The sequence below is a fragment of the Bos taurus genome, chromosome 22 (genome assembly GCF_002263795.3).
Source record: "Bos taurus isolate L1 Dominette 01449 registration number 42190680 breed Hereford chromosome 22, ARS-UCD2.0, whole genome shotgun sequence".
In the NCBI taxonomy this organism is placed as follows: domain Eukaryota; kingdom Metazoa; phylum Chordata; class Mammalia; order Artiodactyla; family Bovidae; genus Bos; species Bos taurus.
In genome coordinates, this window is record NC_037349.1 from 51,957,281 (window position 1) to 51,972,086 (window position 14,806).

Sequence of the window (14,806 nt, forward strand, 5' to 3'; positions counted from 1 at the left end):
TGAAGAATTCACCCGCAATGCGGAGACCTGGGTTCGATCCCTGGGTTGGGAAGATCGTCTGGAGAAGGGAAAGGCTACCCATTCCAATATTCTGGTAGGAGAATTCCATGGACTATATAGTCCATGGGGTCGCAAAGAGTCGGACGCGACTGAGCGACTTTCACTTCACAAGTGACAATCAGAGGGGAAGAGGGGTCCAGGTCGCGGGAATAGCTGTTGTAAGCGCCCCAAGGCAGGAATGAGCTGGTGTGGCTGGAGCCATGAGTGGGGAGGAAGGTGTGTGAAGCCGAAGGTGTGGGTCCCAGATGGATGTTTACAAAGGACGACAGGGTCACTACGTGCAGAAGGTCTGAGGGCAAGCGGGGACAGGTGCAGATTCCCACCCGGCGTGTGGGTTCCCCTGCTGGCACGCGACACTCGAAACGCGCTCTCCTCTCGGACCATCTCACACCAGCTCCTTTCTCCCCGGCGGTGGCAGACGGTGACACAGAACCACCGTGCAGATGTAGACTACATAACGATTCAACACAGGTACCGGGGAAACAGCCACAGGCACGGAAGCCCAAGCTGTGAGGTGCAGCGGGTAAGCGGTCCGTGGTGCAGGCGGAACAGGCGGGTGGAGGGGGCTCGTCCTAGCCCGGCGCGAGTGCTGCGCATGCGTGCGCGCGTGCCCTCGTCGGTTAGGGCGCCGGTCCCGAGAAGAGGCGGGGCCAGGCTTCCGCGCCGGAAGAGGGTTGGCTGGGCGGGGCCGGGAGGCGGCGGTGGCGGCTGCGCGCGCGGGCGCGAACGGGGCACGCCGCGAGGGCCGGGGAGGGCCGGGCGGTGGGGACGACGGACGGCGACGATGGCCGCGGCGGCGGGCGGCGGAGGGCTGGGGACGACGGCCGGCGCCGCGGGCGCAGGAGGCGCGGCGGCGGCCACGGGCCTGGCCGTTTATCGGCGGAAGGACGGAGGCCCGGCGAGCAAGTTTTGGGAGAGCCCGGAGACAGTGTCCCAGCTGGATTCGGTGCGGGTCTGGCTGGGCAAGCACTACAAGAAGGTGGGTCCGCGCGCCCGTAGGGGCCCGGGAGGCCACGCGACGGGGCCCGGGGTCTGCTGCTGGCCTCGCGGGCCTCGGGCCGCCCCTCCCCCAGCGCGCCACGAGGGACAACAAAGGCAGGCGCCGGGCCCGCCACGCCCCCGCCGCGAACTCTCGGCGCCCGCGCGCCCGGGGCTCGCGGGCCCTCGGGGCGCCGCTCCTGGGCGCCCGGGCATCCCGGGCGAAAGCCCCTGCCCGCGCTTGTGAGGGAGCGGGTCGGGCTTCGTGACCCGGAGGGTGTGACTCTTCCTCTTTGTTAGGCGCTTTAGGTGTGTGAACAGTGGTTATTAAAACTGTCTGAGCCGAGCTGTAAGAGCCGCGGCAAGTTTTGTTTAAGAGACTAGTCTTCAAAGTCCAGTGAGGTAGCCAAGGTTTTCCTAAACCTGTAGTTGATATGCTAAAAAAGGACTGTGGACCGCTGTACTCGGGCGTCGGTAACCGCAGGTTAGTATAATGGATCACAGTGTTCTTGGAAACTCACTAATAGTAAAAAAACGACGGCTTTTACTTCACAGTTCCCTCTGCTTATGTATAGTGGGAATGCAAGAGTTAATGTTGACTTGTAGCTAATGTGAGGCCTTCCCTGAGAACCCCATTCGTGTTAGGTCACCCCACTTTACATCACCTTTGTTTTTTCATACCGTTTTTTGGGATTATTTTCATTTACCTGCTTGTCGTGCCTTTGGAGTGTTAGTTGGACTGAGTCATTAATACTGAAAGTTGTGACTTAGTCCCATTGTTTATAACAGTTTTTTTAGCTTCCCCTTTATATAATTTATTTAGGAATGACTGACCCCCTTAGAAGGCCGACTGCCAAAAAAAAAAAAAAAAAATTGCTCTTTGTGTCCTAGAATTTCCTGAACACCCTTCACAGTTCTCTACTTCCTCCGTTGTGGACCATTGCCCTGGAGCTAGGACGTTGTTTGGCCTGTTCACTACAGTGTGTCCTGGAACATTTTTGATCCTCATTGCCTGACCCTTAGTAGTTGCCTGACCCTTAGTAGTTGCTTAGTAAATATTTGTTGAATGAATGAAAAGATAAAGTAGTCTAGAAACCTACTTTAGGTTTCGGGTGTACAGTGCAGTGAAACTCTTCAGCCTTTGGAAGTTGTTAGGCATGGGCAGGGGCCTTGTGTTCTTTTGATACTCCACTGTGGTACTTTCAGAACTCACCATTTCTTATCTCAAGTTTTGGGCTTCCCTGGTAGCTCAGATAGTAAAGAATCCCCCTGCAGTGTGGGAGATCTGGCTTCGATCCCTGGGTTGGGAAGATCCCTTGGAGGAGGACATGGCAACCCACTCCAGTATTCTTGCCTGGAGAATCCACATGGACAGAGGAGCCTGGCGGGCTACAGTCCACGGGGTCACAGAGTCTGACACGACTGAGTGACTAAGCACACAACACACACACACATCAGTTTTTAGAAAGTGGGAGGTGACATATATTCTTAATTACTATATATCTTTTGTTGCTTTGACTTTATTCCCCCAGGAATTTTGGAGTCACATTTGAGATTGTAGATTTTCCTCATTTATATGTTAAGTAGACAATATTGTTTTTCCTTGTACATTGGTAAATTGGTCACTTTTTTTGTGTAAACAATAGAGCTTATGGTAGTAGCTGAGGGAATTGAATATGTTTATATTATGAAATTATTGTTTATCACATCCTCTTCAGGCACTATTTTGGGTCTTAATATACCTTAATGTTTTTCCCTCCCAGGCTGGATTTTTTTTTTAGTTAATTTTTTGGCTGCACTGGGTGTTTGTTGCTGCGCTCAGACTTTCTGTCATTTCAAAGAGTGGGGGCTACTCTTCTTACGGGTTTCTCATTGCAGTGGCTTCTTTTGTTGCGGAGTACAGGCTCTAGGGTGCTCAGGGCTTCAGTAGTTGCTGCATATGGGCTTCAGAGCACAGGCTCAGTTGTTGTGGCATAGGGGCCTGGTTGCCCCGCAGAACGTGGGATCTTCCCGAACTAGGGATCGAACTGATGTCCCAATGTTGCAAGGCGGATTCTTAACCACTAGACCACCAGGGAAGCCCCAGGCTGGATTTTTTACCCCAGTTTTATGGAGATATAATTGACATATAATATTATATTACTTTATCAGTGTAGCTTTAAGAAAGAGATACTCAGGAGGAATATTCTTTTGGATAGCAAGGAAGGGAATAGAAAAAAAGGAAGTACAGTGATAGTTATTTCTACCTTTCCAGACTGCATCTCTTTTGGACCAGTTTTCAGAGGGCAGCTTTAGGGTTGGATAGTCTTTCAGAGCTGGGTTTGGGTGATGAGGAAGTGGCTGTGAGCCTGATTGCAAGGTTTGTCCCAGAGGGTTGAAGCCAGTAGGCTAATGCTGGCTCCGTGTCCCTGAGGCCTTGAAGACAGAGTTAAAGTTATGTTTGGCCTCTCAGTGTTTCATAAAACTGGAATGTATTTCTTAGGCCTGTTCAGATTCAGAATTGCATATCCTTGGACTCGATAGTCAGAATCCTATCAGCCTCTTAGAGTGGTTGTTGATTTGGTAAAAATATTTACAAGAATGTTCTTTGCTTCTTCCATACATACTATATCTCTCCTTGGTGTACACATTGATGGGTTTTAACTTAACTTTTGTGTTGCATTTAATACTGTATTTTCAAATTAATAAATCTCAGCAAATAAATAAACATGACGTTGATAGTAGCACTTTTATTGATGGTTTTACGCATGCACTATGAGGACAACCTGAGCATCCACTTTATCTGGGCATTTAAAACATAACTTGCTTAAATCCTCACAGTAGTCCCGTATGATAGATATTGTTTACTTCATTTTCCCCATGATAGAAACCTGAGACTTGAGGTTTAAGTAACTTCTCTAAGAATTACAGTTCGGAGTTACAAATTCAGGATTCAGAGAAGATCCACCTGGCTCCAGCTCCAACACACCTCCCCCCCCCCACCCCCCCGGCCGCTCCCACCACCTTTTATTTTCTTTTTGCTATTTGTAATCCCTCTCTTTAAGAAATTCACAATGTTGTGGAAAAGATAGACATTGGCACCTGCCTGTAAAAGCCAGGTGATTTCAAATTAAAAGAGAGTTCCGTTGTATTGTTTTTGTCTTCTGAATGTCCATAGAAGGTGCTCAGTAAATCTTCGTTCCATGAATGAACAGATTAACTAGACCAGAAACCTATAGAAACCTATTTATTTAGGTTTTGTTGATTCATTTGCCTTAGCATTATAGAAAGGAAAGCGAATACTTCTTGACTGGGATGAGCTTCTACTTGCCAAAGGAGTCTAGAGGAGGTGACCAGTTTAGGGAAGCGGAGAATGCCCAAGGTTGCATTTTCAGTGCACTGCAGCAGTACAGAAGCTGGTTATCTACCTAAGCTGCCTGTTTTGTATTATTTGGTGTGTATCATTTATCCTTAACACTGAAAGGTATTTTTCTATCCATAGTTCAGAGTGGTTTTCAGATGATAAAACATTGAGAAGGTGAAGTGTATCTGTAAGCCATTAAGATTCCAGGTAAGTTTCTTCCCAAAGTTTGGCTTATTCCTGAAATTAAAGATTTCAGGATGATTTAAATAAAGATGCTTTAGATTTAACAATGATCACTAAAACAGACTAGATTGCCCAAGGAAGGTATTTCCATGCCCTTTATATATAGTATTTAACAGGTTAAGACAGTTATTTTTTTCATATGGGACATCTGCAATAGAATTGTTTAGGGAGAAGTTAAACTTTTAATATGTTATTAATGTCATAGGGAATATAAAGCAGACTTATTGATACAGCTTTCTAGGCATATTTTCCTAACTTTCTTAATCAAAACTTTGAGACTAAAAGATTTTTTGTTGTTGTTGTCTTAAGTAAAACATGCTGTTGAACTTTTTTTTTTTTTGGATTCAGTTCAGTTCAGTCGCTCAGTAGTGTCCGACTCTTTGCTACCCCATGAATCGCAGCACACCAGGCCTCCCTGTCCATCACCATCTCCTGGAGTTCACCCAGACTCACGTCCATCGAGTCAGTGATGCCATCTAGCCATTTCATCCTCTGTCGTCCCCTTCTCCTCCTGCCCCCAATCCCTCCCAGCATCAGAATCTTTTCCAATGAGTCAACTCTTCACATGAGGTGGCCAAAGTACTAGAGTTTCAGCTTTAGCATCATTCCTTCCAAAAAAATCCCAGGGCTGATCTCCTTCAGAATGGACTGGTTGGATCTCCTTGCAGGCCAAGGGACTCTCAAGAGTCTTCTCCAACACCACAGTTCAAAAAGCATCAATTCTTCGGCGCTCAGCCTTCTTCACAGTCCAACTCTCACATCCATACATGACCACGGGAAAAACCATAGCCTTGACTAGACGGACCTTTGTTGGCAAAGTACTGTCTCTGCTTTTGAATATGCTATCTAGGTTGGTCATAACTTTCCTTCAAGGAGTAAGCGTCTTTTAATTTCATGGCTGCAGTCACCATCTGCAGTGATTTTGGAGCCCCAAAAAATAAAGTCTGACACTGTTTCCACTGTTTCCCCATCTATTTCCCATGAAGTGATGGGACCGGATGCCGTGATCTTCGTTTTCTGAATGTTGAGCTTTAAGCCAACTTTTTCACTTTCATTTTCATCAAGAGGCTTTTTAGTTCCTCTTCACTTTCTGCCATAAGGGTGGTGTCATCTGCATATCTGAGGTTATTGATATTTCTCCCGGCAATCTTGATTCCAGCTTGTGTTTCTTCCAGTCCAGCGTTTCTCATGATGTACTCTGCATGTAAGTTAAATAAACAGGGTGACAATATACAGCCTTGCCGTACTCCTTTTCCTATTTGGAACCAGTCTGTTGTTCCATGTCCAGTTCTAACTGTTGCTTCCTGACCTGCATACAGATTTCTCAAGAGGCAGGTCAGGTGGTCTGGTATTCCCATCTCTTTCAGAATTTCCCACAGTTTATTGTGATCCACACAGTCAGAGGCTTTGGCATAGTCAATAAAGCAGAAATAGATGTTTTTCTGGAACTCTCTTGGTTTTTCCATGATCCAGCGGATGTTGGCAATTTGATCTCTGGTTCCTCTGCCTTTTCTAAAACCAGCTTGAACATCAGGAAGTTCACGGTTCACATACAAATTTTTATGATTGAAGTTGTCTCTATAATCATTAAATTTTCCCCCTGTAAAACACCTTTAATAAACACCTTTAATCAAGGAGATAAAACACTTTTAATCAGGATTTATTATCTTGAAAACCATTAGGATCTTTTTATGTTTAAGTGAGATTTTGGGGAGGAGTTGAGTTGTCAGTATGGGATAGTAGAATGAGCATTACATTGGGTTGGTAAATGTGAGTTCAGTACTCTTGGCCACTGATTGATGTCATTGAGCAGATCACTTGATTTCTACATTTTACTTGTTCATTTGTAATTCCTGTAGGCTGTTGTTTTGAATCAAAAGAGATAGTCCTTGAAGATGGGATTATATAAATTTGAGATACTAGTGATACCTTTGATATCTTCTGATCCCTCTGATTGATTAAATAGAATGTTACTCTTTGAAATTTTTAAAAGTTGATTTAAAAATCTTATAATAGTCATACCCTGCCTTTTGAGAGGGTATGAGTATAGTTTACATAATATGTGTATGTCAAATTAATGAGTTAAAAATGTCATCTCTTACATGTATTTTCATGTTTGATAATTTTTGTGAGTGATTTGAGAAAGTAAGCAGTTAAAAAAATATTTTATAGTTTAAAAATTGGATTTTAATATATCTAAGGTAACCATTTTGATTGAGCTTTGAACCTGCTATCTTTATTCTAAAACTGTAGGGTTGTCCATGTGAAATCTTTCTCATTTTGAGTGACAGTATGTTAAATGAAACATCTGCAGATAGTGGTGAAGTTTAGAGTACACACAAAGCTACGTATATAGGTCATTAACAATTCATTTTTGCCTAAAGGGTTGATTTGGTTTTAGCTGAACAACCTTCCTCCAAATGGTGCCTTTTTCAATTTTAGGATTTGACACTGTTCAGTTGTCTGCAGGTATTAATTTTTCATGTTGCCTTACCATGTGCGAAAACCCTGCAATACATTATGAGATCCCTTGGAGAAGCTTGTACTTACTAAAGATTGTGAAGTTACCTTGTGAGTATGTACAACATACTTTGCCAGTTGTGTGGGTTACACTTGAAGAGTTTATTCTTTATTAAAGATTATACTACGTTCAGTATTACAGTCAAAATTGAGTATTCCTCATTAAAGATTTACTGTGTTGAACAATAGTCCTCAGAAAATTAAACTTGATGGTTTTTGTGTGAATTGGTATTATAGGAAAGGGGAATTGTAAGTAGTTTTTAACATTTAAAAATTGCTTACCTCGTTTTTTAACTTTTAGATTATAATAAATGTGTTCTTTAACTGAGATACATGACATATGACAATATTTGAAGTGGATTTGTTTTTGAAAGCCCAGTGGTTCTTAAATGTAGTGCCCATTCCCATACTGTTGCATGGGAACTTGTTACGAATGCAGATTCTTGGACCTGACTGGGAGTGGGGCTAAAACTTAAGAACCATTATTTTATACTAACAGATTTGACATCTTATGTGCTTAATTGTATGAAACATATTTCTAGTTTTGGGCTTATGTCTGACACACGTTTCACTTCATAGCCTTACGGAAATGTGTTTTTACAGAACACCTTTGATATAAAAGAAAGCTATTTGTAAGGATAAAAAGGTGTAGTTTAGAACAAGGATAGGCAGACTTTTTCTATAAAAGGGCCGGAGAGTAAATATTGAGGCTTTGCAGACCATGTCTCAGTGGCAACTGCTCGACTCTGCTGTTGGGGGAAGGCAGCCATAGACAAAGTGCAAATGAATGAGTGTGCTGTGTTTTGATAAAACTGTTTATGGACACTGACATTTGAATTTCATATAATATTCATGTGTCATGAAATATTATTCTTAAAACTTTTCCCCCAAGCATTTAAAAATGTTAAGCCAATCTTAGCTTGTGGGCCACACAGAAACAGGCAGTGGGCTGGGTTTTACCAACCTTTGGTCTAGAGGGTTTCGTGTAAAACAAAGCATTCCAACAAAATACCAGCCTTTGGCAAAATTTAACTTACTCTGGCTGTTCCACATAGAGAGGAAAGCTAGTATACTTGAACAAATAAAAATGTGAGAGGATACTAAGCTTTAAGAAGAATTGCCTGCCCTATTGTTAATATATTATGCTCTTTCTTTGGCAGTAGCACATAATGGGAACCAGTCAACTTAAAGCATTGTAACTAACAGTAGATGATATAGCTGATATTTTGCTGTATAGATATCAGACATTATTTATTGCAATAGAAACATTAATTTTGAAATGTGGGGTGGTACTGGGAAAGAGATTTTTCCAGAAAGAGAAACAGTGGGCTTTTTGTTTTTTTTTTTTTTAATGGAAGTATAGATATTTCTTCCTGCTCAGAATTGGCGGTTTAAAAAAAAAAATTGATGGCCTTTCAAAGTGATATTGAGTGCTTAATACTAAATTAAACCTACATGTAATTGAGCTCACTAATCTATGCTTTTCCTGTCATGTACTTGGTCTTTCCTTGCTGTGATGTTCACTTGCTGTCTACCATGGATTTGCCCTTTGTGACATTACGTACATCAGCGTGGGTAACTTTTCGTGTACATTTATTTAAAAAGAGTTTTAAAATTTGACCAAACACTTGTAAAGGTTACCATCATAACCATTTTTAAGTGCCCGCACATGTGTATTTTATTTTAGTGCATGAAAACAACCATTTTAATGTGCTTAAAATGGCATAAAACAACCATTTTATTACGCTTAATAGTTCCCGTGTGTCTGGAATTTGGTTGGGCATGGTCAGGATGACTGTCTCTGCTCAGTGGTGTCTGGGCCCTTGACTGGGGACATTTGATGGTTGAGGGTGACTTGACAGCTGGGGACCAGAAACCTGGAATCTACTTTACTCATGTGTCTGGTGGTTATACCGTCAGTCTTCTGGGACATCAGCTGGGGCCTCTCCATGTGACCTCTCTGGGCAGCCTGGGCCTCCTCAGTGTGGTGGTGTCAGGGTGGTTGGACACCTTTGTTGCTGTTCAGGGCTCTAAAGGTGGATGTCCCAAAAGAACTATTTGGAAGCAAAGCTGTCTGATCTTTTTTGATTTATCCTCGGAAGTCACACAGCTTCACTTCTCTTGCATGGTTTTCAGTGAGTCCCTAAGGATGGTCTGATTCAATAGAAGAGGGCATAGATCCCCACTTCTAGATGAGAGGAACATCAAAGAGTTTGTGGATTAGTTTGAAAAACTTTTAACATAGTCGGTTCTCTGGCCACATACGAAATTCAGTAGCCAATAGCTCTCATTCCCTTATAGCATCAGGCTTGAGTTTGAGGTCCAGGATCTTACCATCCAGGTGGGGATGAGATGATTTCGGTTTGGTTTCTTGGACATAGTATTTCTCATCCTTAAGATCTGTTCCCTAAAAGGATGTGTTATTTATCCAGCCCACTGCCCCCAATATTTGTTTATAGAAGTGTCTCAGACACTTAAAAATCTGCCACTGGGCCAGTGCTTAGGTACTAGGAAGTAAACTAATAACATTATCTTCTGCACAGTTGTCCCAGTTTTTGAGTCTCTGTCTTTATCTTGCAGTATGTTCACACAGATGCTCCTACCAATAAAACACTGGCTGGGCTGGTGGTACAGCTTCTTCAGTTCCAGGAAGATGCCTTTGGGAAGCATGTCACCAACCCGGCCTTCACCAAGCTCCCGGTAAGTACATCAGCTTCTCACACTGGGACAGCTTCTGTTTCTGTACTCTTGAGTGGAGCCTACAGCTCTTTATTTTGCTGGTGCTATTGTACAGAATAGGGAAAAGGAGGAATCTCTACAGAAGTTTTGCTGTAGAATGTTACTGCTTTTGAACTATAGGAAGCATCTCTTTCAGGAGTCATTTAACATTGGCGTTAGACATCACAATATTTACTACCTAGACTTATCTGTTAACATTTTACTATGTTGTAATTTCTTTGTTGCCTTTTACTAAGTCTTTCCCTTTTTTTTCTCCTGATTCAGTTCTTGTGGCTAGAATGCTGTTTTGTGGAATTTCTTTTATTTTGTACATGAGATTCTTAGCTTATGTGAGAATATGATTCTGTTCCCCTTGAAGTGGGTATTTTGACTAGAGCTTAGACTTGGTGTAGATATTGGTCATGTTTTATTCTTTTTTAAATTTGTAGGTTTTGTTCTTTCTTAAGCATTTGATTTTATACAGAAAAATCTGATACTATCTGTTGATTTCTCCCTTTTTCATACTGATCTTTAAAATTAATAAATATTTCTAGTTCTCGTAAGTCATGGTCTGAAAACTCAGTTACGTTTCTTTACCTCTGGGAACATTCGGTCTATTAGTCTTCTCTGCTTGTCTGTATTTCTTTATATTTCTGAACTCTGATTGTACAAATACTAGATTTCTGGGAACTACCTGTCATATACTTTTCCTGTAATTTTTGTCTTCCAATTCTCTGGTTTGGGTTTTTGTAGTTTCCAGTCTGCTATTTGTTGCCACTACTGAATTTATTATTGGTAGACTTTTTTTTAAATCTAAAAAGCTTCTGGTTTGTGTGTTCTTATTTCGTCATTAACCTTTTTGTTTTAATAACTCACTGATCTCTCAGATATAAATAGGACTAAAAAATATTATTTTACTGACCTTGGAATAAATCTGTCTGCTTCGCTTATGATATTTTTGCCACCCAGACATTTATTTTCATTAAGTCAAATAAATGGATGTGGTTTTATGAATCATGTTAGGATTCTTTCTCCACTCATAGGTGATAAAGGGTTTCAGCCATGCATTCTTCTATTATTTGTATGGTGTGGGTTTTTTCATGTAACTCCCTATCCATCTAGAATTTATCTTGGTATTCATTGTGAGCAGTGGATCCAGTTTTATCTTCTTCCATATGATCACCTGGTTAACCCAACAACATTTATTCAAGGGTACTGCCTACCCCCACTGATTTGAGTTTAGCAAAAATTAAGCATTTGAGTCCGTGCTAAGCTCTGAGAATTCAAGGAGTAATGCAGTGTATTGTTTGTCCTCAGGGGGCTTACTTACTCTCTTCTTTGAGCTGGATAAATAGAGCCTTTGGTCTCAGGAGATGTTTTCCCAGGGAAAGGACATTTGAACTGAGTCCTGAAAGAAAGATGAGATTTTCAAGCAATGAGAGCAATATGTAAAACCCTAAAGGCCTTAGAAAATTTTGGCACTTTAATGTGGTTTCAGATAGTTCAACAGGGTTAGAACGGTAGGCAGAGAGATGGGCCAGAATCAGTCATAAAAGGATAGAAGTGTGGCTTTTATCTTGAAAGTGATTGGGAACCAGAACAAGGGGGAGAGTAGAGGTGGCTTAATCAATTTTGGGCTTTATAATAATCCTGCAGGCTTTGATATGAAGAATGATTTGGAAGCCTTGAGATTGGAGGCTTTAAAATCTCCTTCTCCATGAAGAAGCTGCTCTCCTAATCCAAGTGAGCTATAGTCAGAATAGAAAGTTGAAATAGTGAGAGGGGGTTTTTTGTGGGGATTTTTGTTTGTTTGTTTTGGTGGGAGGATGGGTTGTGGGGCTAAAATAAGAAAGAATTGCCTGGGATGACTGCACTGAGCAGATTCCTTTAGCACTAAGGTGAAAGCGAGAGTGCAAAAGCAGGTTCCTGGAGAAAGGTACTCAGTTTAGTCTGTTTGAAGTTAGCTTTCCTGTAGGGCATCTCTGATTTTGAAATCCTGAAGGTGGTTAGAAATGAGATTTGGAGTTTTAGAGAAAACGTTGAATTAGAGGAAGACATTTGAGAGTTACAGGGTGCTGGTTGAATTCACATTTGTAGAGCAAGAGCATTCCTTCTGTTTTAATTATTTTTTAGTTACTCTTTAAAATACCTACTTTTTTACATGTAATTTAAGTTAGATAGTATATTAGCATTGTAGTAAATACATGTATATAATTTATAAATACATGTTTAGATATTGGAGGTACTTAATGGGAGCTATTCAGCTGAATAATGAGCATATTTTCTGTACTATGGCAGATTGAGGGTTTGGGGGTAACCTTTATAAGCTTAAAATTAATTGAAAGTAAACATTTGCAAGAATAGTGTAAAGAACTTTCATTTTCCTTCATTTAGAATCCCCAGTTTTTAGCATTTTGCCACATTTGCTTCCTTTTTTTTTTTTTTTTCACATTTGCTTCCTTACTCTGTTTTTCTCTACATGTTTGTGCATATTCTGAATCATCTGAGAATTCCATGTTCCTTTACCTCCAAATACTTGAGTGTTTATTTCCTGTTCTTTTACGTTATCAACTAGATTAGAATGATCAAATCAGGAACTGGTTGAAGTTTTTATCATTTAAAACACTATAATATAATACGCATTCAGTTCAATTCAGTTCAGTCGCCTCAGTCGTGTCCGACTCTTTGCGACCCCATGAATCACAGGACTCCAGGCCTCCCTGTCCATCACCAACTCCCGGAGTTCACTCAGACTCATGTCCATCGAGTCAATGATGCCATCCAGCCATCTCATCCTCTGTCGTCCCTTTCTCCTCCTGCCCCCAATCCCTCCCAGCATCAGAGTCTTTTCCAATGAGTCAACTCTTCACATGAGGTGGCCAAAGTACTAGAGTTTCAGCTTTAGCATCATTCCTTCCAAAGAAATCCCAGGGCTGATCTCCTTCAGAATGGACTGGTTGGATCTCCTTGCAGGCCAAGGGACTCTCAAGAGTCTTCTCCAACACCACAGTTCAAAAAGCATCAATTCTTCGGCGCTCAGCCTTCTTCACAGTCCAACTCTCACATCCATACATAACCACAGGAAAAACCATAGCCTTGACTAGACGGACCTTTGTTGGCAAAGTAGTAATGTCTCTGCTTTTCAATATGCTATCTAGGTTGGTCATAACTTTCCTTCCAAGGAGTAAGCGTCTTTTAATTTCATGGCTGCAGTCACCATCTGCAGTGATTTTGGAGCCCCCAAAAATAAAGTCTGACACTGTTTCCCCATCTATTTTCCATGAAGTGATGGGACCGGATGCCGTGATCTTCGTTTTCTGAATGTTGAGCTTTAAGCCAACTTTTTCACTCTCCACTTATGTATAGTTTATATTTTATCAGGTATAAAATCATTTAGAATAAAATTTACATGTAGCATTACATGAAGTATTTTATGTAAGGTGATTTACATTATATTGGTATTCCTAATTAGGGTTATATGAGTGTCTTAAAAAGTAGTGTTTACAGGATGGTTTATTTGGGGAATATTAAACTCTTGGGAACTAATCCATTATAGTTTTTCTGAATTTTAAAAGATTTTAAAGAGAATATTTTTAGACATAAGCTGTACTTAGAAATAATTCATGGTTTAGTGCTAGAGGAACCAGATTTACTTCTTTTTCTTTCCAAATAGTGTTTAGCTTGTTCCCAAACGAAAGGGATTGATACAATAAAGTGTAATGGTGTAAAGCAAAACTGAAGGAGAGAGACAGTAAAGCAGACAATGTTTCAGTGAAACATGTAAGTTATTTACCTTAAACATTTTTTTTTTCCTGAATGAGTATTACTGGTGTAAGAGTTCACTATTTGGGCTGTTTTTTTTTTTTTTTTAATCAAACTAGAACTTGTTATTTACTAACTTCCTAAGTCATATTAAGGGCTTCTCTGGTGGCTCACATGGTAAAGAATCTGTCAGCAGTGCAGGAGACCTGGGTTCAATCCCTGGGTTGGGAAGATCCCCTGGAGGAGAAAATGGCAACCCACTCCAGTATTCTTGTTTGGGAAATCCACAGGACAGAGGAGAGCCTGGTGGGTCCTAGTCCATGGAGTCTCAAAGAGTTGGACATGACTGAGTGACTTTCATGTCACTTCACTAAGTCATATTGGATATTAAACAGCTGGCTCAACATAGGATATGTTCTATCTAATGCTGAGAAATTAGAAAGATTTAGGGGGGAAAAGGTGCTTTGTAAGGCTCAAAATATATTGCACAGACAAACATGATATGAATTGAAACAGAAGTGTTTTTTTACCTCCACAAGTAAAATTTCTTGTTATTCCATAATTCTTCAAGGCTTTTAGTACATATGCATACGTAACACAAACATAATTGTAACACGAAAAACTAGTTGATTTTGTATTCTGCTTTTTTATTTATGTTTTTTATTTTTTTAAATTGTATTAAAGTATAGTTGATTTACAGTGTTATGTTAGGTTTAAAGCATAATGATTCAGTTATACATATATATACAGTTATACATATATACATATATCCATTCTCTTCTGGATTCTTTTCCCATATAGGTTATTACAGAATATTGAGTAGAGTTCCTGTGCTATAGTAAGCTCTCTTTGGTTATCTGTTTTTAAGTTCATTTATATCATTTAAAAAATTTAGATTTGACATATTAGTGATATCATGATATTTGTTTTTCTGTGTCTGACTTATTTTACTTAGTATGCTAATTTCTAAGTCTGTCCATGTTGCTTCAAATGGCATGATTTTATTCCTTTTTATAGCTGAGTAAAATTCTGCTGTATATGTACCACATCTTTATCCATCCCTCTGTTGATTGACATTTAGGTTGCTTCCACGTCCTGGCTATTGTTAATAGTGCTGCAGTGAAAATTGGGGTGATGTATCTTTTCAAATTATGGTTTTCTTTGAATATATGCTCAGGAGTG

The 14,806-nt window shown here is 40.7% G+C and overlaps 1 protein-coding gene across 3 annotated transcripts in view; it reads left to right on the forward strand.

The window, feature by feature from the left end:
• Positions 1-722: 722 nt before the first annotated feature.
• Positions 723-14,806, forward strand: part of SMARCC1 (SWI/SNF related, matrix associated, actin dependent regulator of chromatin subfamily c member 1) — a 125,020-nt gene continuing 110,936 nt past the window's right edge. For 2 of the 3 annotated variants that reach the window (XM_024983285.2, XM_059880120.1), the window contains exons 1-2: positions 723-1,039; positions 9,725-9,844. In XM_024983285.2, coding sequence (XP_024839053.1) covers positions 845-1,039; positions 9,725-9,844 — 315 coding nt within the window. In that variant the 5' untranslated portion in view covers positions 723-844. Of the gene's footprint in view, positions 1,040-1,233; positions 1,523-9,724; positions 9,845-14,806 lie in introns of those variants that run through there. The other variant, XM_059880121.1, reaches the window with a different exon arrangement.